The sequence below is a fragment of the Arabidopsis lyrata genome (genome assembly GCF_000004255.2).
Source record: "Arabidopsis lyrata subsp. lyrata unplaced genomic scaffold ARALYscaffold_6, whole genome shotgun sequence".
In the NCBI taxonomy this organism is placed as follows: domain Eukaryota; kingdom Viridiplantae; phylum Streptophyta; class Magnoliopsida; order Brassicales; family Brassicaceae; genus Arabidopsis; species Arabidopsis lyrata.
The window spans coordinates 4,705,872-4,727,344 of NW_003302550.1; the positions used below are offsets into that span (position 1 = coordinate 4,705,872).

General features: G+C 34.1%; 3 protein-coding genes and 1 long non-coding RNA gene across 6 annotated transcripts; all 4 read left to right on the forward strand.

The window, feature by feature from the left end:
* Nucleotides 1–6,867: 6,867 nt before the first annotated feature.
* Nucleotides 6,868–7,784, forward strand: LOC110227257. The gene is made up of 3 exons (XR_002331034.1): nucleotides 6,868–7,227; nucleotides 7,335–7,374; nucleotides 7,590–7,784. It is a non-coding gene; the product is annotated as an uncharacterized LOC110227257 (long non-coding RNA).
* Nucleotides 7,785–13,448: 5,664 nt separating this feature from the next.
* Nucleotides 13,449–17,537, forward strand: LOC9309596 (NADP-dependent malic enzyme 2). The gene is made up of 19 exons (XM_021021895.1): nucleotides 13,449–13,803; nucleotides 14,022–14,142; nucleotides 14,237–14,311; nucleotides 14,407–14,558; nucleotides 14,636–14,741; nucleotides 14,845–14,910; nucleotides 15,010–15,105; nucleotides 15,200–15,271; nucleotides 15,371–15,454; nucleotides 15,553–15,651; nucleotides 15,741–15,788; nucleotides 15,874–15,927; nucleotides 16,019–16,117; nucleotides 16,224–16,313; nucleotides 16,401–16,478; nucleotides 16,635–16,709; nucleotides 16,805–16,895; nucleotides 17,010–17,138; nucleotides 17,241–17,537. The coding sequence occupies exons 1-19, from the start codon at nucleotides 13,661–13,663 to the stop codon at nucleotides 17,327–17,329; spliced, it is 1,767 nt and encodes a 588-aa protein (XP_020877554.1). The 5' UTR covers nucleotides 13,449–13,660; the 3' UTR covers nucleotides 17,330–17,537.
* A 518-nt stretch (nucleotides 17,538–18,055) lies between these two features.
* On the forward strand, nucleotides 18,056–19,941 carry LOC9307557 (UPF0664 stress-induced protein C29B12.11c). The gene is made up of 6 exons (XM_002871441.2): nucleotides 18,056–18,170; nucleotides 18,556–18,733; nucleotides 18,924–19,035; nucleotides 19,155–19,226; nucleotides 19,321–19,547; nucleotides 19,644–19,941. The coding sequence occupies exons 2-6, from the start codon at nucleotides 18,624–18,626 to the stop codon at nucleotides 19,744–19,746; spliced, it is 624 nt and encodes a 207-aa protein (XP_002871487.1). The 5' UTR covers nucleotides 18,056–18,170; nucleotides 18,556–18,623; the 3' UTR covers nucleotides 19,747–19,941.
* Nucleotides 19,942–20,030: 89 nt separating this feature from the next.
* On the forward strand, nucleotides 20,031–21,420 carry LOC9307558 (mitochondrial import inner membrane translocase subunit TIM17-3). Of its 3 annotated transcripts, XM_021021897.1 has the most exons (3): nucleotides 20,031–20,373; nucleotides 20,629–20,680; nucleotides 20,763–21,420. In XM_021021897.1, exon 3 carries the CDS (start codon nucleotides 20,791–20,793, stop codon nucleotides 21,184–21,186), a length of 396 nt encoding a protein of 131 aa, XP_020877556.1. In that variant the 5' UTR covers nucleotides 20,031–20,373; nucleotides 20,629–20,680; nucleotides 20,763–20,790; the 3' UTR covers nucleotides 21,187–21,420. The 3 variants fall into 3 exon arrangements, with proteins under 3 accessions (XP_020877556.1, XP_020877557.1, XP_002871488.1); XM_021021898.1 differs by lacking the exon at nucleotides 20,629–20,680 and having other exon boundaries at nucleotides 20,751–21,420; XM_002871442.2 differs by lacking the exon at nucleotides 20,629–20,680.
* The last annotated feature ends 53 nt before the right edge of the window (nucleotides 21,421–21,473 follow it).

Here is a 21,473-nt window from a genome sequence, read left to right on the forward strand (position 1 = left end):
AGCTAACAAGGAAAGTAAAGAAAATTAAAAATCACCAAAAAAAAGTAAAGAAAATTAAATGGAGAACAAAAGCTACAAATTGAACATAAAATTAAAAAAAATCAATTAAAAGTGTCATAAAATGGACTTGAACTCATGACAGAGGGTCAATAATGAACACTTCATCTTCACTTTTATACATAAACTCCTATTTATCTTCAATAAATTTAACATTTCATTAAAAAACAAATATAATGAACACTTTAACCATCTTAGCTGAGGTCAACTTAGCCAATGGTCTTACAAATTTGGTTTTTTAATATTTAACCTGGGTCAGATTGAACGATAATTATTTATAATTAATTGAACAATAATTATTTTAAAAGAGTTACAATTATTTAGTAGGATAAAGAAAGTACGACGACGGAGATGGTGCATGACTGAGTCAATATGCTTCTCCGTCGGCGGCGGTGTGGTGTCTTCTCATCGATGTAGTTGTGGCTTTGGATTGGCGGTGGAGGAGCTTTGCTGCGGTGGGTCACGGTTGAGGACGCTGTGATTTCTTTGAAGATCCTCAAGCTCAGCCGTCGCTCCGTTCGCTACGACCACGGCGGAAGTTGATGAGGTTTGGTGGGTTGCGTTGTTTGGCGAGGTGGTTAGCGGTAGTTCCGGTGGCTCAAAGCTTAGATGGCTGGTGCGGGTTTTGGGTTCAGAGGCTTGGTTTGAGCCACCGCCTTATGGATCTGCCGCTTTTGGTATCCACTAGCTCGGATCGAAACATATTGGTTCAGATAAATCGGAAAAGTTCGGATCAAGAAGTTTGGGGTTAATTCCAGGTACGTCGGATTGCTTGGTTGGGATTCATCGTCGTAGAACCGGTTGTCGGAGGTGCTAACTTTCTGGAAGATCTGTGGCGGGATTGGTGCGTCGGAGGAAGAGAGTGCGATCGGGATCCGAAAACTTTCGTCTTTGTTCTACCTCCTTCGAGGCGGCTGCGAAGCTGTGGTTCTTGTTTTTGCTGGATCTAATATTTTGGTGTCTCTGCAGCCGATGATCAACAGGTTTCGAGCCATTTTGATTTTTTCGGCGAGTTTACCGATTTGTCTTTTTTGTAATTGTTTATCATTTTTGTGTAGGCCTTGGCCCAAACCCATTTGGATTGTTGGGTATTATTAATAATATATATATATATATATATTGTGAATTTGTGATTCTTAGTGCCATTTTAAACCATCCAGATTCTATATCGTAGAATTTCGTAGTTGGAGGATGTAAAACACATTAAATTAAACGGTGCAGTATAATATAGATAAAAAAGATTTGGACGCGTTATTTAGTAGAAAGGGATGGAAAATTGAAATGACATAACAAATAATATATTCGATTCTATTTTATTGAGTAATTATATTTTAAAAGCAATACCAAAGTAAATTAAGTTTTATTTCGATGAACTTAGCACCCCATTTAATTGAGAACCAACAACAGAAAAGTTAATAAAAACATAATTTGTCGCTTAAATCACCAATTATAAGAAAATGATCGATTTTTATGCTCTAGTGCAACAACATTTTCCAGATCTTTCATTAGGAACACAACCTCCATAATGGTATCCTCTCTCTATACAGTCACTGATGCATTCATGATCTTCATAGTATCCTATAGCACACTTGCCAAAACATTTCGGTGGTCCTACACATACAACAAAAAACGTCACATAACAAAAGGATATGTTTAGCATTTTGGTAGCTCTACACACTTTTTAAAAAAATTCTTAAAACATGTATATATAAAATATGATACCCACACATATTTTATATATAGGCTATTCTCGATTCTATATTTTGAAAAAAGTAAAATATTCACTATTGGTCTTAAAATTATCAAAAATAGTTACGTAATAATAAGATAGAAGAAAACTTTATTTGTAAAAAACATCATACCAGTAGCGGCTAAAACATTGTAGTTGGATAACGAAATTGTCAATATTATTACAAGAAAAAAAGTGATTGGGTTTTTTGTGATACCCATTATATATGAATATTTGTAGTTCTATTTCTATTAAGAAGAATAGACGTCCTATATAGCTTTAGTTCTTCACAAAAAGCTATTTTTATATGAATCTGTGTTGAGAAAAAAACTAAATTTAATACCCCAATCTGTTTCTTTGACCATAATGATTATTTCATATTGAATTAATTATAGATTTTGCCCTTTTTTATAGTGGCATTTGTGGATTTTGCCATTTTTGAATAGTTTATAGATTTTGCCATTTTTCAGGTTCCAAAAATATGATTAAACATGCGTTTCACTCGTTATGTTTGGGTTTAGTCGGTTCCATTTGTTCTTAGGGTTTAGTATTTGGTATAAAGTACGTATTTTTGCAAAAAAAATCACAAAATACGTATATTTTTAAGTGTTAAAAAATGGCAAAATCCGTAAACTATTCAAAAAATGGCATTTTCGTAAGTTTTTCCTAAAAAATGGCATTTTTGACAATAATCCCTTTCATATTTGCTATCAATAACCTTTTGGAAAAAATCTAGATATGAAAATGATTCTTTACCATTTTTGATGCGAATTCATGGAATTATATTATATGCAGTCAAAAATATTGTTATAGAAAAATATCCCTGGTCTCAATATTCTGTAATTTTTGGTAATCATTTAAAGCTGAATGATTCTTTTGAGAAAAATCACAATTTAATACCACAATCTTTTTGTTTTATTTTGACCATAGAGGTTCTTCCATATTTGCTATATATATATATATATAGATATACTAGATTTTAATCCGCAGTACACCGCGGGATGATTTAATTTTAAAGTTAGTATAAAAATATTTTATAAATTGTATCTCCTTATAACATATTTATTTATATTATAGTTTACAATTGTTATTAAGTAACGGTATACCACGAGTCCACGAGATAATTATTAATAAACTGAGAATTTAACCCGTATTAAAGCGGTATATAAATATTGATCCAAATTCGTCCGCCATATAAATCATTTCCGAAATATAGCCCGTTCCGTAATTTCTTAACCCGTCCTGTGATTTGTATTAAAAAAAAAAGGATTATATCCGTATTGAAGCGGCGGATTAATGATATTTTAATCTTTTTATTATTGTTGATTCAAAAACCCGTCCCGCCAAACCCATCCCGCCAAAAAACTCATTTATTTTATTAATGTTCTTATTTATGATATGATTCTGAATCATTGTCTAAATATTTTAATCGATGTAGAACGTTGAACACACATTTTCGTCAATTGGATAATATATGTCCGTTTTTAAAATTTCGAATCACAGTATATGCAGAAAAAAAAATTGTTTTTTTTTTTACTTTATGTATTATATGATGATTCAAAACAGTTAAAAACAAATCAAACAAAGATGATAGGAGAATCATAATTATAAATCTTAATCAAATCTTCTAAAAATCTAAATTATTAAAGAGAAATTGTTAAAAATGCCCCTTTTTCAATACCCCTTTTCAAAAATGCCCCCTTTGAGAGTCCATTTTTAAGTTTGCCCTCTTTTAATTTTTAATGACCATTTTACCCTTATTTGAAACAAAATTAGGTCCACAAAACACTTGTAAAAAACCTTTAAAATACCTTGTAAAATTTTTCCGGTAAAATTTTTTCCCGCCAAAAATTTTTTTTTGCGGGAAAAGTGATTCCGCAATTTTTTTGGCGAAATTTTTTTGGCGAGAAAATTTTTGGCAGGAAAAATTTATTTTAAAGGTTTTACGAAGTATTTACAAGTATTTTGTAAGGTTTTACAATGTATTTTAAAAGGTTTTACAAGGTACTTATAAAACTTGTAAAACCTTATAACTTGTAAAACCTTATAAAATAGCTTGTAAAATCTTATAAAATCTTATAATATCTTATAAATACCTTATAAATACGTTGTAAAACCTTTTAAAATACATTGTAAAACCTTATAAATACCCTGTAAAAAACCTTTAAAATACCTTGTAAATTTTTCCCGCCAAAAAAATTGCGGAATCACTTTTCCCGCAAAAAAAATTTTTAGGCGGGAAAATTTTTTGGCGGGAAAAAAGTTTACGGGAAAATTTTACAAGGTATTTTAAAGGTTTTACAAGTTTTTACAAGTGTTTTGGCGGGAAAAATTGAGGGATCACTTTTCCCGCCAAAAAATATTTTGTATTTTGTGGACCTAATTTTGTTATTTTTTCTTATATATTTGCGATATCTTTTATTAAAAGAAGGGTAATTTAGTCATTTTGTACATAAAAGGGGTATTTTAAAAAATAGACAGCCAAAGGGGGCATTTTCGAAAAGGGGTATTGAAAAAGGAGCATTTTTGTGAGTCTCCCATTATTAAATATAGAATATCCGATGTATGAGTTGGGTTAAATATAACCCGACCCAACAAATTTTTTGTGAAGAAATTTTTAAAATGGGTCGGATATCCGATATACCCGAAAGCTTTTTTACCCACCCGTCACAAAAAGTGCTGCGATTATACTAGTATAGACTAGGATCGGACCCGCGGTCCACCGCGGGAGAATATTGGTTTACATACTTTTCGTTTAATATTGTGTGTGTTTTTTAGTAGAACGAATCGTGTAGTATACTTATAAATATTCATAATAACGAATTGTAATGAAAATGTAAAATTGTTTATAAATATACCCATCATATTAATTATGATTTACAAAATAGAATTTTGTGTTTTAAAATTCTAAAATTAGACGATTCATGGGAATTAGAGCAGTCAAAATAGGTCAAAAACCGCGGGTCGAGCCCACATCATCTCACTATGGGGCAGATTTAGGAAAATATATTAAACCCGCAAATAAGTGGACCACATGGATTAATTCGCAGTGGGTCATTAGTTTAATCGGTTTTCATCCGCGGGTTGGCGGATCAGCCCGCATATTAGTATTTATTGATAAAATTATAATTTATTCAACATGTGGTAATTTAAACAAACTTTTAATAGTATTTTTATTTCTATATTTATTTTAGTAGTATTTTAAATTTTGGTTACTTTAAAATTATTTAAACAAAATCCATGGACAATCCCGCAAATCCGCATACATTCGTGGGACGGGTTTGTATTTCATATATGCTACCCGCGGGTTGTGCGGACCGACTAACACAAGTGAAAATATTTTTTGTCTATCGCAAAACGGACTCAACGGAACGAATCAACTCGCTTTGACAGTTCTAATGGGAATATTATTTAGTCATACAACAAAATGAAGTTTGGACATAAGAATAATAGAATATGTATCTTATTTGTTAGATGAGAGATTGAAAGATGAAATATAATGATTAAAAATTAGTTATTATTTTTCATGATTCACAAAATTTAATAAATACTTATCATCTTGTTGAATAATTCTAAAATCATATTCAATAAATCTTTATAAATTAAAAATTAAACTTCTTTGGTAAGCTATAGGTATGAAAATATCATAATTTTGATTTAATCTAATTAAATTTAGATTAAATTAAAATTAGTTACATGGATTTCATATCTATTTAATTTACACGACCAAAATAAAAATATCTATTTAATTTACACGACCAAAATAAAAATATCAATTTAATTTATAAAACAGATGTGTTATTTGTGATAAATTTTCTAGAAATCTTTAGAAGCAAATAAAATATCTTTCAATTAATGATAATTGGCTAAAATGAGCGAAATTCATGACAAAAACATTGATTGTTATGGAATTAGTCCCAAAAATATATGAACAAATTTACTATACGTAATTAATGTATAATATTGTTCGGAATATGCTTTTATTATTAGTTACCATAAGTACAATAAGATTTTATTTTATTTCCATAAATATTTGATTTTATTTCGATTTTTCATTATTTATTCGAATTTATATTCCAAAAAAATTTCAAAGATCCGATTTCAGAATTTCGGGTCAATTTTCTGATTTTAACCCGACCCATTTTCATTTATATTTCTCTTTTTATAGTATAGATATATATATATATATATACGACGATATTATGTTATAGCAAGCCTTTTGACTTTATAGAAGTGAGAAGCGAGAATTAAGGGGTCAAAAAATGAAACATAGAAAGTAAAACTTTGAAAAATATAAGAGTTGGTGAAAAAATGAACATGTTGGAGTCGATAATACCTCTTCTATGTTCTAGAAAACATGAGCTTTTAGCAACTATAAACGCGTCTTGGTCCATATTAGCTTACTTTTGTATGAACACAAGAAACATATTGGAATGACTGCAAAAAACAAATATTGGTCAATTGAAAAGTAAGTGGAGACAATAAAAGGCGAGCAGGGAAACCTCAATGCTTTCTTATTTTAAAATTATTGAACACTGCAAAAAAAAAAAATGCTTATTTCAAATCGGACATTTGTGCTTACGAGTTATGAATATTTAATTAATTCATGCAATGCACTAATAGCAATCCTTATCCATGATCGTTAAATTATATTATTACTAATGGACTTTAAGCTTTCCTTACACTAATAATGACAGTTCGGTACCTATTTGAGGTGGGTTTTTTCTCTGTAATAGTTTATTTGGAAATTTTACTTTTCTTAAAATTATTATTTAAAAAATTCTTGTTGACATATATATATATATATATATACTAGGAGCGGTCCCCGCGCCCGGCGCGGGGTTGTAGGGATTTTAATACCATTATTAGTAATGAACAATTAATAGTGTTTAATCATAATATATATAATAGAAACATAAATGAGAAAAATGATATATTTAAACAATAGATATATTATTAAAATAATGATAGTTGCATAAAAAAATGCAATAAAAAACTGGATTTTGGTTGATGTTGTGTGTCATGATTTTTTCTCCACATTGCCTTAGTTTGGTTCAAAGGTGATGTGTTCAAGCATGTTTTTAATATGTGGGTTAGTCACTTAAAAAATAGACCACTCGTTAAAAACTGGTTTCGTGGGGATAAATTCAATCTGATGAATGTTGTCTATGCACTTTTGCAATGGAGTCTCGAAATCATCTCATGTTCCTCTGTGAGCGCTTCCGAGGTGTGAAATTTGTTTTTTTCTAGGCTTTATTCTCGACAAAAGTTGTTTTGCTCTTGGGCTAAGCTATTTTCTTGGACCTGACGCTCTTCCTCTCTTGAGACACTTAAATAATTGTCCATTCATCAAAGACAGGCTTCTTGGGAATAAATTCAATCTGATGAGTGTTTTCTTTGCATTTTTGCAACGGAGTCTCGGGATCACCTCCTGCTCCTCTGTAAGCTCTCCCCATGTGTGGAATTTGGTTTTATCTATGCTTTATCTATGAAAAATATTAGTTTAAAGAATATAAACTGTTATAATTGAATTTTGAAATTCTTTCAGGAAGCAGGATAATAAACCAGACGTGTTCTTTTGTTTCGAGGTAGTTTTGTCATTAATCATTAAAAATTAATTCGTCTTCTATAAATTTTGGCTTATCGTTAGAAAAATGTAATGGTCATATCATCGTCTGTGTGATTTGATTCGCAAAATTAGAGTATTCTCAAGGTGTTGACCTACATATATTAATATGTAATTGTGTATATGTTGTGTAATTTTCAAATGTTTGTTTTAAATATGTTATTTTGGTTTGATTAGGTGTCTTAAGGAGAACTACTGCACGTATATGCAATCAGGTTCTGTTCAACCCTACATGTCTAGAGTTTTGGAGGATGTGGTATTTTTTTGCTGGCAAGGATCACACATTTTGCACTTGAGATTCCGAGACTCCGTTGCAAAAGTGCAAAATGTGCTTAATAACTATAAATTTTTGTGATCCTTAACACAAAACGACTCCGCATTCCTGCAACTTTCAGCACACATACGGTTTACTTTTCATTATAATACTAAAAACAAACAATATGTATTAAAAATATATGTTGTTAAGTTTTTCAAACAATAAGCTGAAAACGAATTAGGGTGTATTTTGAATGCTTTTCAAAATAGTAAAAGTCAAAATATCATTATAATTTTAAAAAGTGCACTTTCAAATATGAAAAAATGAATAACATTTTTTCAAATTCAAAGAAACACTCTTATTCTTTCATTTTGAATTTGGAAATAGAGAGAATGTTACGTCAAAAATGTAAACTAATTCAAGAACCATAAAACAATCCGACCTTATTGTTCACAATAATGATTAGTGAGCTAAACTAATAATCAAACCTGTACTTTAATGGATCAAACAATAATCCACAAACAAAAACCTAATCATTACGTTGCAACAAAGGTCCATAATATATAAACTGGATATTAAAATAAATATGTAAAAATAAACTTGTCAGCACCAGACGCCTTCAGTCATTTGTTTCTTGATAATCAAGGAATCAAAATAATAATCTATGACTGAATTGAACTGAAAGAACATATTTCGTATGAATTTGGATATTCTATAGTATAAGTTAATAGAAATTTCACCTTTAGATATATAAATTTAGTTGGTGTCGATTAGTCGGTTGGTACTTGCTTTCCCATTCGTATTACACGGGTAGATAAAAATCGTTGACAAATAATACACAACGAAACGTGCTCGTCTCTTTACAGTACACCAACGTGCTCCACCTACACCATCGTGAAAGCTATGTTCTGGTTCGCCGATATCAACTCTTAACATATCAAGTCATCACTGTCTCCTCCAGGAACAAACCAAGTTCTCCACCTTTACACAAACCATTTTTTCTATGGGAGATGGACACTTTGACACACTTTTGCCAACATTTCTTAAAATTGTTTTTATAAGAAGTCCAATATTACCCACCACTCTCTATCTCAATGACGGTTAAGAACATCCGCTTTGAAACATGCTTCTCGTCTTCCTTCACCAAACCATCTCACGATCGCTCTCTTCTTCATCTTGAAGCCCAAGCCAATATCTCAATGTCTCAAACTTCTTATGTTAACCATCTTCATTACCTTACCTTCCTCCTGATTCAAGCACTTCTTGCAGTCCTGTCTCACTGCCACATCTTCCGCTAGTTGGTACAGTACCAAACAATTACTGTTCTATCTTAGCCATGCATTTCTCGAAGAGCTTCAATGTTCTCCAAGTGTAGTTCATGATCTTCTTTCTTTTTTTTTTAATCATGCACATATGAATGTTAGTTCTTAGTCAATATACCATCAACAATCACAACCAAAAACAAAGGAAATCCAGATATCAGATATGTCGAAAGTAAATCCAAGTATATGAGTAAATTCCATCTAAAGAAGGAAATAGAAACATACCTTTAAATCTCTCTCGGGTCCAGCTAAGAAACTTGATTTATTCAAGTTTGTCGCAGACAAGAGTATTTACAACAGCAAAGAGGCCGCCTTCTCCAATCCAGGATCCAACCTGGAGTAGTTAAAGACCAAAATATATATTTTAGAAACATGCTCACGTAACCTATTTTGCCGCTAAAGTTGCGATCAGTTTCCTCCGCTTCAAATTCTGCCCAAATTTGCAAAAACGAAGGCCAATTTCAAATTAACTATATTAAACATAGAAAACCAAAAAAAAAAGAGCCTAGACATGAACCAACAATAAAATGATAAAAACCGAGACCAAAGAGATATTAAGCAAAACGGGAATAATGGAATAACTTAATGAGATAGGAGTAATAGAATCTCCTCATCCTCCTCCTTCTCCCTGTATATGATGGTGATACTTGCAAGAAGAACCAAATTTACATGTTCCTGGTCCATAAAATGCTATCTCAAAGAAAGTAATCAAAGTGAGAATTTTATACACTAATTATAGTATTGTTGATGAAAGTTAAAACCAAAGTGCATCAATGAGTACCTGACACACGTGCTGTACCATTATCTATAGAAACTCTGCAGCTTATATTATGAGAATTGACATACAAGACCTAAAAAGTGAAACTAAAAACATCAATGAGAGCTTCCAAACAAAAACTATTTGAAGTTTTACGATACAATGTTAACGGACTATTTTACTTGTGCTGAATCAAAACTCACCTACCTGCAAAATTTCTACGGTTGGCTGGTTGGTATGTGATATAGAAGAAATACCGAAATTATTTTCTTTCACTCTAGGGAGAACTGGCTCAGCTACTTCCATGGAATAGAAAGAACATTTGGTGAGATGTGATAAATTCCCCATGGTAAAGCTCATCTAACCAACTGTTGTTGATGGGTTGAGGAACTTCAGTGCTTAAAGAGATAAGTTCCATTATGAGCAATCCCTGTTAATTTTCAGAAAATGATCAAAAGTTGATCTAGAGTCCAAGATATATGCAGGACTTAGGAATAGACAGTACCTTTATCATTACTTCGCGTATGAACATCTCCACAAACTCCTCAGCCATCTTCTTTGTGATCATATCAATATGGCAAGTACCAAACCTTAGAGACCACACATGAGAATCAACTATTGAACTTTTGTTTTTGGGTCTTACCAAATGTAGAGACATTCCAAAAATTAAATACAGGGATGCCACCACAAACTCCAGCATCACTTGAATCTTCCTTAGAGCAAGAGAACTATACAAGTGACTCGGTACCTAGCTTGGTATAACATCTCAGAGATCTGCTTGCATTTACCATCTCAACAACAACGGCTACCTGCATTTTTCTAAAGTTTTCTTTATAGATTCCAAATTACAAGAGAATAAATTTCCCAAATTTACAAGATTTAGCATTGTCACACTCACCATTTCCTTGTACGACGATAAAAGCTTGATTCGATAAGCACTCTGAACATAGAAAGACTTAGTTTGTGAGTTAAAACGAAAGAGATTGAACGCATGAGAATGAAACGAAAGACGAAGAGAGTATTGAAATGCAACTTTTCACCTGTTGCTTAGACAGCTTCTTCAAAGCGTTCTTCTTGATATCAAACATGTTACTCGACACACCAAGCTCCATCATTGGCATATACCTATTGCCATGGAAAAACATAATATTAAGAATCAATCTTCTTACTCAAACACTCCTCAAATCACCAAAGTGAAACCAATTCCAAAACGATTGCTTTTTAGACGTTCTAAAGCAGAGAAAAAAAAAACATCAGTGAGAGCTTCCGAACAAATGAAATCATAGATTCTGTTTCAGCGATATCTAATAAACTACTTTTCACCTATTAACAAAAATACTCCATCAAAATAAAATAAAAACACATAGGAAGAAGAAAAAAAGAAAGACAGACACTTTATCAAAGCAGAGAGAAAGAGAGGGTTGATTACCAACTCGAGTTTTGTGGGTCTCGACCCGTACCCGCAGACACCGTTCTTAAGTAATATATATACAATCGGTCGTTCGGGATACGATTCACTTCCACCACCGTTTTGCAACCCTAACCGCTACATCCAAGCTACAAACGCCACATTAAAAAAACAAAAATTTCAATTCACACATAAACCCTAATCATACACTAATCTTAAAGAAGACAAAGAGTGCCATTAACGTTACCGTTGATGCTGGTCACGTTTTCTGGGGCGGTCCATCCGTTACCGTTGATGTTGGTCACGTTTTTTGGGGCGGTCCATCCAAGTAATGAATCCGACCGCAAACCTCATCGCCGGTGCCACCGTACCTGAGTGGTCTACTTTGAAATCAGACCGATTGTGAGCCGTAATATTTCACGTCTTTCTCTCTACAAACCTACTTGTGTATGCAAATTCATCCTGCAATCATACGTAATGTAAACAACATTAATATTTTTATAAAAATCGAGCCATAAATAAATTACAAAAGAAAAAAAAACAAGGGTTAGTTGTGATCTAAAGGTGACTACCAATCCAGGTATTTATATAAAATTAAGAGGCGGTGTAATATCTACAACAAAAAAAGGAAGATTTATATATTTTTTAAGAAGCGAATCTATATCATAAAAATTAATAATTTAAAATTGTCTTATTCAATATTATACATATTAATTTTAAGTAACGTTTCATTTTATTTTAAGATAAAGATGGAATAATAACATAACGATTTAGATTTACTACTATATCTTACATTTGTTTAGATTTTCCGTCATTATCGACATAAAATATTTAAAAAATAAAATTTTATTAGAGATATGAATCAGATTTAAAGAATATACGTAGGATTGTTTTGATATTTTTTGCCAATATCTACTTATCAAAAAAGGAAAATTTAATTTTTAACTCATAATTATCACAAACGATTGGTTGGGAAAGAAAGAAAAAAACAAAAAAAAACGGAAAACAAAACGAAAAAAAAAAGAAAAAAAAAGGAAGACACACGACCATTTTCCGTCTCCTTCTACGAAATCCCACGTTTTTCATTACGATCAATGGAGGTTAATACACTTTCATCGAGTCTATATTCATTATTCGTGCATGATCCAATCAGATAATTCAAGGTAATTTTAAAGAACACCCTCTTTTATTAGCTTGAACTCTATGGTGCAGGATAGCATCAATAATTCAATATGATGGTTTGAAGACTTGGCATGGACAAGATATTAATTAAGAGTCGTCTTTCCATCATGTCAGATTCGATCAAAAGATGATGTTCTATCACTAAATTGTCGATTCTCTCTGGTTATATGCTATATTTTAGGTTTTCAAGTCTGGTATGTATATTAAAAAGTTTACATGCGACGAAGAACATGATGATGAGGTACGATGAACATCTTCTAAATTGGTACGTAAATTACAATCGATCCATTTTTTTTTAGGTTTTCTTATTTTTTCGTGTTTACGAATATTATTAATTTTAAAAAATGTTACAATCGATCCATTTTTTTTTAGGTTTTCTTATTTTTTCGTGTTTACGAATTTTATTAATTTTATAAAATGTAAATTATATCAAATATTCACTTATTAGGGTTATTTATGTAATTGAACATTAGTTGATATTCGACTTGATTTAATAGAAAATATTTAAGTAATTACGTAAAATCAAGGACTCAACAAGAGCCGAGAGTCCAACACATCAGCAAAAACACTTCTCAAATATTGTTATATATAGATATAGATATATATATTCAAGTTGGGGGGTCCAATATGGCTGCCAAGTTTGATGATCCTCTCCGACACATCCCCGCAGCCTCAAATACAATTATTTGTTTTTTTTTTTGGTTTGTGACATTGTACAATTATTATGATTTGTTTCAACATCATCGTATATTTTTTTTTTAATTAAATAAAGGGAAAAGGATCATCTACATATTTAACAATTCAGCAGAATGTATTATCGCACCGAGTTTTATAATAGCTTCATATTCAATTATTGTGGTTTGCCACTCTTGTTCTTTCCTATAAATCTTTTTTTTTTTTTTTTTCTATTCAGCATCTTAAACTGAAATAAATTTGTTATATTTGTTGGTGGAAGAAAACAATAATGAAAAAGTGAAAGTTGTCTAAATAATAAAAAACGGAAAAAACGAGAGAAAATAATTGAAAAAAAACGATTAAAAAAAGAGAGGTAATGGATTAGGAGAGGGACCTACAACGAGGGAAGTATGACTCCGTCCACGTTCTTCTTCACAATAAGCTCAAATTTTCAGACTTTTCATTTCAAACTCTGTATGTGTGTGTCATTTTCCTTTGCCTATATAAATCAACTATCCTCTCTTATGTGTTTCCATCATCATTCATTCACCTTAAAAATATCTTCTTGCTCATTATTCATCATATCAATCTACTCTGTAAACTTTGCTTCCTCTGTTTCTTGATTTCTTGTGTTAGCTCATAAGAGTTATGGGAAGTACTCCAACTGAATTACCCTGTGAGGATGTCGCCGATAACAGATCCGGCGTTGGCGGTGGTATTTCTGACGTCTACGGTGAGGATTCCGCCACCTTGGACCAGCTTGTCACCCCTTGGGTTACCTCCGTCGCTAGGTGAGTCAACCCACCTTTAGATCTCAATCATACCCTTTTGTTTTACTTTGATCTATCACAATTCCATCAGCTAAGTCCTCCTTCCAAGTAAAGTTCGCTTCTTTAAGTTTCTAAACTTACCAAATTCTGTGAAATATGAACTTAGTTTTTTTGTTGGTGATAAAGTTCAGATTTTTCTGTGGAGCTTGTAGTGGATTGAAATGTTTTTTTTTGTTCAGTGGCTACTCGTTGATGCGTGATCCGCGTTACAACAAGGGACTTGCATTTACTGATAAAGAAAGAGATGCTCATTACTTAACTGGTCTTCTTCCTCCTGTGGTTTTGAGTCAGGATATTCAGGTGACTTGAGGTTTTATATAAAAGAACTCACTTTTGTTTAGTTTTGATTTTGGTTTTGTTTGTGTTAACTTGTGATTTGTGGTTGATTAACTAGGAGAAAAAGGTGATGCACAATCTCCGTCAGTACACTGTTCCTCTACAGCGTTACACGGCCTTGATGGATCTTCAGGTGATTGATTGTTCTTTCAAATTTATGATTAGTAGAGTAGAGAATGTGTCCAAAGATTTGTTTGGTTAGTTTTTTTTTTTTTGAAAATCTTGCAGGAAAGGAACGAGAGGTTGTTCTACAAGCTTTTGATTGATAACGTTGAGGAGTTGCTTCCAGTTGTGTACACACCAACAGTTGGTGAGGCTTGCCAGAAGTATGGAAGCATTTACAGGAAGCCACAGGGTCTCTACATCAGTTTGAAAGAAAAGTGTGTTTTAAAATCTCTTTACAAAGTCACTTCCTTTATGTTTCTTTGAGACACTAATGTGAATGAATGTTCTTTAGGGGCAAGATTCTTGAAGTGTTGAAGAACTGGCCCCAGAGAGGGATCCAAGTTATCGTTGTTACAGATGGTGAGCGGATTCTCGGTCTGGGAGATCTTGGTTGCCAGGTAATAATTGAGTTCTTGAGTTATAAAACTTAAAAGCTTAATCCCATTTTATGTCGAAAATCCACATTGTATCATCTGTTTGAACGATTGTAATATTTTCCAGGGAATGGGAATTCCAGTGGGGAAACTTTCTCTTTACACTGCTTTGGGAGGAATCCGTCCATCAGCTGTAAGCACTAGAACAAAAGCTGCTCTAGAAATTGGTTCTACTTGATTGATTATTCAATAATCATTTTGATCCTAAATAAAAATCCGCTTTCAAATGCAGTGTCTTCCAATCACCATTGATGTGGGTACAAACAATGAGAAGTTGCTAAATGATGAATTCTACATCGGGCTTAAACAGCGAAGAGCAACTGGCCAGGTTTACTAATCTGTTTCCTATTAGTCATTTCTCTTCTTATCACTAATACTATGATTTTCATAAACTGAGAATTCTATTTGCTTTTGTGATTCAGGAATATGCTGAGTTCCTCCACGAGTTCATGTGTGCTGTTAAGCAGAACTATGGAGAGAAAGTGTTGGTACAGGTAAGCCATAGGATCAACTCTCTTAAGAACTATGATTGTTGTTATCGTTCTTTGTTAAAGATGTCTCGGAATTAATATCATACATACTCTTCTTTTCAGTTTGAAGATTTTGCAAACCACAATGCGTTTGACCTTTTGTCTAAGTACAGCGACAGCCATCTTGTTTTCAATGACGATATCCAGGTAACATCTTCTCCTCAAGATTGATCTTTTTTCTTAAATTTTGGTTGAGGTACCAAAGAGCTTACCAAGAACTTGTTTTTTGTTTTGTGTAATTGCAGGGTACTGCATCTGTGGTGCTTGCTGGGCTTATTGCCGCTCAGAAGGTGCTTGGTAAAAAGCTGGCTGACCATACCTTCCTGTTCTTGGGTGCTGGAGAGGTGAGACCAGAATGCATTATACTCTATAAGCTTATTATTCTTGCATTTATTTTTTGATGCTTACACTTTATCTCACTGGTTCTTTGAAGGCTGGAACCGGTATCGCTGAGCTAATTGCTCTTAAGATTTCGAAAGAGGTTAGTCAATCTGGGGGATTTCTTGCATTTGATCTGTTTTTTGGCTAAGATTATGTGATTGATCATACCTCGTTTTTTTTTGTAGAGTGGAGCTCCCATCGCTGAGAGCCGGAAGAAGATTTGGCTTGTGGACTCTAAGGTATAGGCGCCAACCACCAAGATCAGTCTCATCATTTTTAGCTAAACCATTCTTGTTCATATATGTTCCTCTTTTGAACATTATTTTGCAGGGACTGATCGTTAGCTCGCGCAAAGAATCTCTTCAGCACTTCAAGCAGCCATGGGCACATGAGCACGAACCCGTGAAGGACCTCATTGGTGCTGTTAAGGTACGCGATGAACTGATCTTTAACTTGCTTGATAGTGAATAGAGAATCTTGATGTTAGATGTCTTATTCTTGTGTTCACTGTTTGTTGAAACTTTTTTTCAAACAGGCAATCAAGCCAACCGTTCTCATTGGAACATCCGGTGTTGGTCAGACTTTCACAAAAGAAGTTGTCGAGGCCATGGCTACCAACAACGAGGTTTCTTCTTGTTCTTACTCTCTGCTTTTTCAAAAAACAAGGTATTCATGCTATTTTTCTAATGCTGGTCTTGGTGTTGGCTTATAGAAACCGTTGATTCTTGCTCTCTCAAACCCTACCTCTCAAGCTGAGTGTACCGCAGAGCAGGCTTACACATGGACCAAGGTATACTGTCTCATATGACATCTGAATGTGATTCATGTCCTGACTCCTGATTATATATTTTTTTTTTGGTGTGATGACTCCTGATTATATAACAAAGTATAATTTGGTTTTCATGCCGCTCGTCAAATCTAATCATATATATCGTGCTTAAAACAGGGTCGTGCAATCTTTGGAAGTGGAAGCCCGTTTGATCCTGTTGAGTACAATGGCAAAACTTACTTGCCTGGCCAGGTTCGTGCTATTTCAACAACTTCTTCTCTCTCAACTTTGTATATCTGACAATCTGAGTGCTCACATCATATTTCCACCATCCTACTTAACTTCAGGCAAACAACTGTTACATTTTCCCGGGTCTGGGTCTTGGTTTGATCATGTCCGGTGCAATTCGTGTCCGTGATGACATGCTCCTCGCAGCTTGTAAGTAACAAATAAACATCAGAAAATCAAACTTGGACACTGATGATTTAGGACAGACACTTAAAGATTCTCAATGTCAACGCTCTCTAACTGGTCTATCTCTGTTTTCGACAGCTGAAGCATTGGCCGCACAAGTCACAGAAGAGCATTTCGCAAACGGTCTGATCTACCCGCCATTCTCAAACATCAGAGAGATCTCTGCTAACATTGCAGCCTGTGTCGCCGCCAAAACCTATGACCTCGGTTAGTTGAATGAAACTGTCTTAACTCTTATCTCAAGTTCTTGGCTTCTTTTTCTTTTGCTTTTGACTAGTAAGTAATTGTGCTGGTGTATTTGTGGTGTAGGATTGGCATCGAACCTCCCACGTGCAAAGGATCTTGTCAAGTTTGCAGAGAGCAGCATGTACAGCCCTGTGTACAGAAACTACCGTTAAAAAAGTTTTGTTGAAGAAAAACTGCAGATTCTTCTATTCACAACCCTTAATAGTTCTTAAGGCTTGTATTTAAGTTTTTTTTATTTTTCTTGTTTGTTTGTTTGTTGTTTTTTGTTTTGGACTTCTACATTGTGATGCTATTTGTGAACCCTCTCTCTGTCTTTGCTGATGAATAATAAATTGTTACTAATATATAATCTGCCAATCATTATTGTCTCAAAGTTACATCATTTTCCATCCCACCCAACACATTCAACTTGTCTTGGAAGGGAATATGCATTTTTCTGCAACTTGTATCTTATTATTGCCTGAAAGTAAAACTAATTAAGGGAGCTTATTGGTTGTTTTATTTAAAGAACTTGTATAGATTTTCCATTATTTTGAAGAGTTTATCAAAAGTTTCATATAGATTAAAGTATCAATTAGACAAAATTTTCTACTCAAACAAAACTCCTAATGAATAACTCTAAGCTCCTGATGATTTTAGCCTTTTAGGTAACTACAGTAGTTGTTATAAATAGCTAAACCAATAAATAACAAGACATCGTTCTGATATCCAAACCAAAACTAAACCGAAATTGGGCTGAACAGAGATTTATTAAGGCCCAAATAGTGTCTGCTGAAAGGGAGACTCTGTAATAAAATCAAATTGCGGGTGAAAATCGAACTAAAGAATAAGTTGAAGGACTAATAAATAAATGGTTAAAATGTTTGTAAGAATAAACCGCGTGGTCATCTCTCTTCTGGAAAAGGCGAGAAACTGTGATCTCGTCCCCTTTATTATCCCTTTCTTCTTCAATTTCTCCGATCAAAATCCTTTTTAGCTCTCTATAGAACCCAGGTATGTTGAACTGAGATTTTGTTTCTCTCTTGTATAATTAAGGAATTAAATATGAACACGTATTATTAAATCCTGGGCTTTGTTTCTGTATTGTAGGAACGTCTTGATTTTTGAATTAGATAATCTCAGTTTGATAGAACTGTTAATGATGCGTAAAATTGAAGGGTGTCTTTTGCATATCTGAAATTGGAAGCTGATGATCAGTTGATGTTAATCGGCTCTGGTTACTTGTAATATTATTTGCTTTATTTGAATCGGCTGATGATAGATTAACATGTCTTATGGCCTGAATTGTGAAGAAGTGATCTTGGGTTTAACGTTTCATGGCTTTCCTACTTGAGCCTGACTCCATTATTGTGTTTACATGTCTCATTTGTTTGACCAGGTTACACAGAGAAGTAGAACAGAACAAATAATTCGTCTACCCGGATTGATCAATCTGAAGTGCAGTTCATGGCGCTAAACCCTCAATTGCTACCCAATGGGATACCTATTCCCTTTGTTAATGAAATGTTCGTTCTAGTCAGAGATGGTGTTGAGTTTGAAGTCGACAAGATCCCTGGGTTCGTCTTCCCTCTCTCGTCTCTGCTTAAGTGCTTTATTGATCGTGCGTTTGATTTGATGATTATTGTCGGTTTAGATCCATTCATCTAGCATATGAACCATTAAGTTTACTTTGAAATAAGATTAAGTCTTAGAAGTGAACAGACATATGAGCTACGGGTTCCCTGATGTTCTTTTTGTTAACTTCAGAGGGCATGGAGGTCATGTTAAGGCTAAGGGAGTGATTTACTTGTCTAATATACGGATGGTCTTTGTTGCTAGCAAGCCTGTTGACAACTTTGTTGCTTTTGACATGCCCCTGGTACAGTAACTCTATCTTATCTTTTTCTCTTATATAGTGTTCAAGTATAGCTCTATTAGATTTGGTTAATGAACTTCATGCTACATATATTAGCTTATGGATTTTATGTTACTCTGTAGCTTTATATCCATGCCGAGAAATTCAATCAGCCAATATTTCACTGCAACAATATCTCTGGACAAGTGGAGCCTGTAAGTACAAAGTTTAATTGGGAAGTTACAATTTTTTCCCTTGCCAGGAAACTACTATATAGATTTACTTATTGGCATGTACTAAAATTTCCAGGTGGTGCCAGAAAACGAGCATAGAGCTCTATATTCAACACACAGTTTCAAGATCCTATTTAAGGAAGGTGGTTGCGGGACATTTGTTCCTCTCTTTTTGAATCTCATATCATCAGTGAGACAGTACAATCGACAAATGCAACAAGCAGCAGAAGCAGCAGCAGCAGCTCCACGTGTTGATCCTCTTCAAGCCGCTCAGACCCCTGTAGAAGAAATGATGAGACATGCGTAAGTCCCTTCTGAATCAATCGAAAGGTTTTCTGATATTAGTAAAAGCTGTTGTTCCTCATAAAATCTTGTGTGGCCGTCATTGTGTATGTGCAGGTACGTGGACCCTAATGATCCAACGAGGATATATTTGCAGCAGCCATCAGGGGAATCTCAGTTGAGGCGGAGAGCTTACCATTCGGGTGCAGCGGAACATTGAGATACACGAAAAATACAAAGGCTATGAATACAGAAACAGCAACAGATTAGTGTTGCAAATAAGCAAATGTGTTGTTGGTTTGTTTAAACTTGAAAACTAAAACAATCTGTGTAAAAAGATGAGACTTGTTGGGTGTGTGGATGTATCTGGTAAAATTGAAGTCGTAATAATCATAAGTTTGGTTTATATATTGAACAAAATGTGGGGCAAAAACCTAATTGCCGGTCGGCCTGAACCATGAAAAGTCGGTTTTGGCTGATCCGCATGCTCAATTTTATTCAGCTTAACCGCAAACTGCTAATACTTGAGTTTGTAGTGAGTAAGCGACGGTATTAGCGACAAAACCAGAAAACATGTTGATATTTTGTAAGCTAAAACCCAATGGACTAAGATTTTTGTCTGACAAAAAAATTGTAACACTAGGCATAGCAATTGTCTAGTTCTGCAAAGCGACACTGGTCCAATTAGGAGGAGCGAGAGCCGAGGTACGAGTGAAGATCTACAATTGTCCATCGTTTTGACCTAAAAACCCTAGTCTCGGGGGGGGGGGGGGGGGCTCGCGACGCCCTCTCTGATCAGAAGCGACTTCATTCATATAGGTCACTAGAATCTGCTGCTTCTTTTCTGGTTAGTGTTTAACCAAGCTCCGTTTTGTTTGCTCTTAATCGAATCAGATTTCTATTATTCCTAGATTGGTTTCTTTGATGTATATCTATGGTATTCGGATTCTTGTGCTGAGCTCAATTCATTAGCGGAGGATTTCTTAGGTTCGATAATATATCCTTGATTACATATTCGTCACTATCCAAAATTTGCAGCTTTTTATGTTCTTAAGATTATTGGTTCATTCAGTTGTGTTGTGCCTCTGTCCTTCATCCGTAGAAACTAGCATTGTCATTGGCTTGAATAAGCTGCTTGATGATGTTTTAGACGAGTGAGTTCCAGAGCTTCCTTTTCATTTCTTCAGGTTAAGAGCAATACTAATAATAATGCATACTCTCGAGGGTGTTTTGCAGCAAGAGAATCAAGGTTTTATATTGATTTATGGACACCCAGAAGAAATCTGAGGAACATGGCCTTTACCATATAGTCAATAGTACCGGTGGTGCATTTGGAGCGGGCGCTGTTGGAGGTTCTGTATATCATTTCATAAAAGGGTCATACAATTCCCCAATAGGTGCTCGTTTTGTTGGAGGAACACAAGCGGTGACCATGAACGCTCCTCGTTTGGGAGGCAGTTTTGCTGCATTTGGAGGATTGTTCTCCACATTTGACTACGCAATGCTGTGCATCAGGAAGAAGGAAGATCCATGGAACTCGATCGTAGCAGGTGCTGCTACAGGAGGACTTCTTGCAATGCGACGTGGGATTGTTGCAGCTTCAACATCAGCGGTTATGGTAGGGGTTTTGTTTGCTTTGATCAAAGGGCCTGCGTTGTGAACAAGTAAGCTTTTCTGGGATTGTTGTGTTTGATGAGAGCCTCTCTCTCTCCCCTTTTTTGGCTTGGGTTTGATGAGATAATGTCATTCAGATTTTCATGATAATTGCCTTTTTTAATTATAAAATACTCCAAAATTACTGGTTCATGGAAGTTTAACAGATTTCGTGGTATGGCTGTGTTTGATCATTTTTGTATAGACGTCATCAAGATATAATTATGGCTATTCATTTCAAGTGTTCCTTTTTGAATAGCCTTTTTTTTTTTTTTTGGGCAAAAAAAAAATAGC

Coding starts and splice junctions, on each gene's coding strand:
- LOC9309596 (XM_021021895.1), top strand. CDS start 13,661: ATGGGAAGTACTCCAACTGAATTACCCTGTGAGGATGTCGCCGATAAC. Junction 14,559..14,635: donor TACATCAGTTTGAAAGAAAA/GTGTGTTTTAAA, acceptor AATGTTCTTTAG/GGGCAAGATTCTTGAAGTGT. Junction 16,118..16,223: donor ACCTCATTGGTGCTGTTAAG/GTACGCGATGAA, acceptor TTTTTCAAACAG/GCAATCAAGCCAACCGTTCT.
- LOC9307557 (XM_002871441.2), top strand. CDS start 18,624: ATGGCGCTAAACCCTCAATTGCTACCCAATGGGATACCTATTCCCTTT. Junction 18,734..18,923: donor GAAGTCGACAAGATCCCTGG/GTTCGTCTTCCC, acceptor TGTTAACTTCAG/AGGGCATGGAGGTCATGTTA. Junction 19,036..19,154: donor TTGCTTTTGACATGCCCCTG/GTACAGTAACTC, acceptor GTTACTCTGTAG/CTTTATATCCATGCCGAGAA.
- LOC9307558 (XM_021021897.1), top strand. CDS start 20,791: ATGGACACCCAGAAGAAATCTGAGGAACATGGCCTTTACCATATAGTC.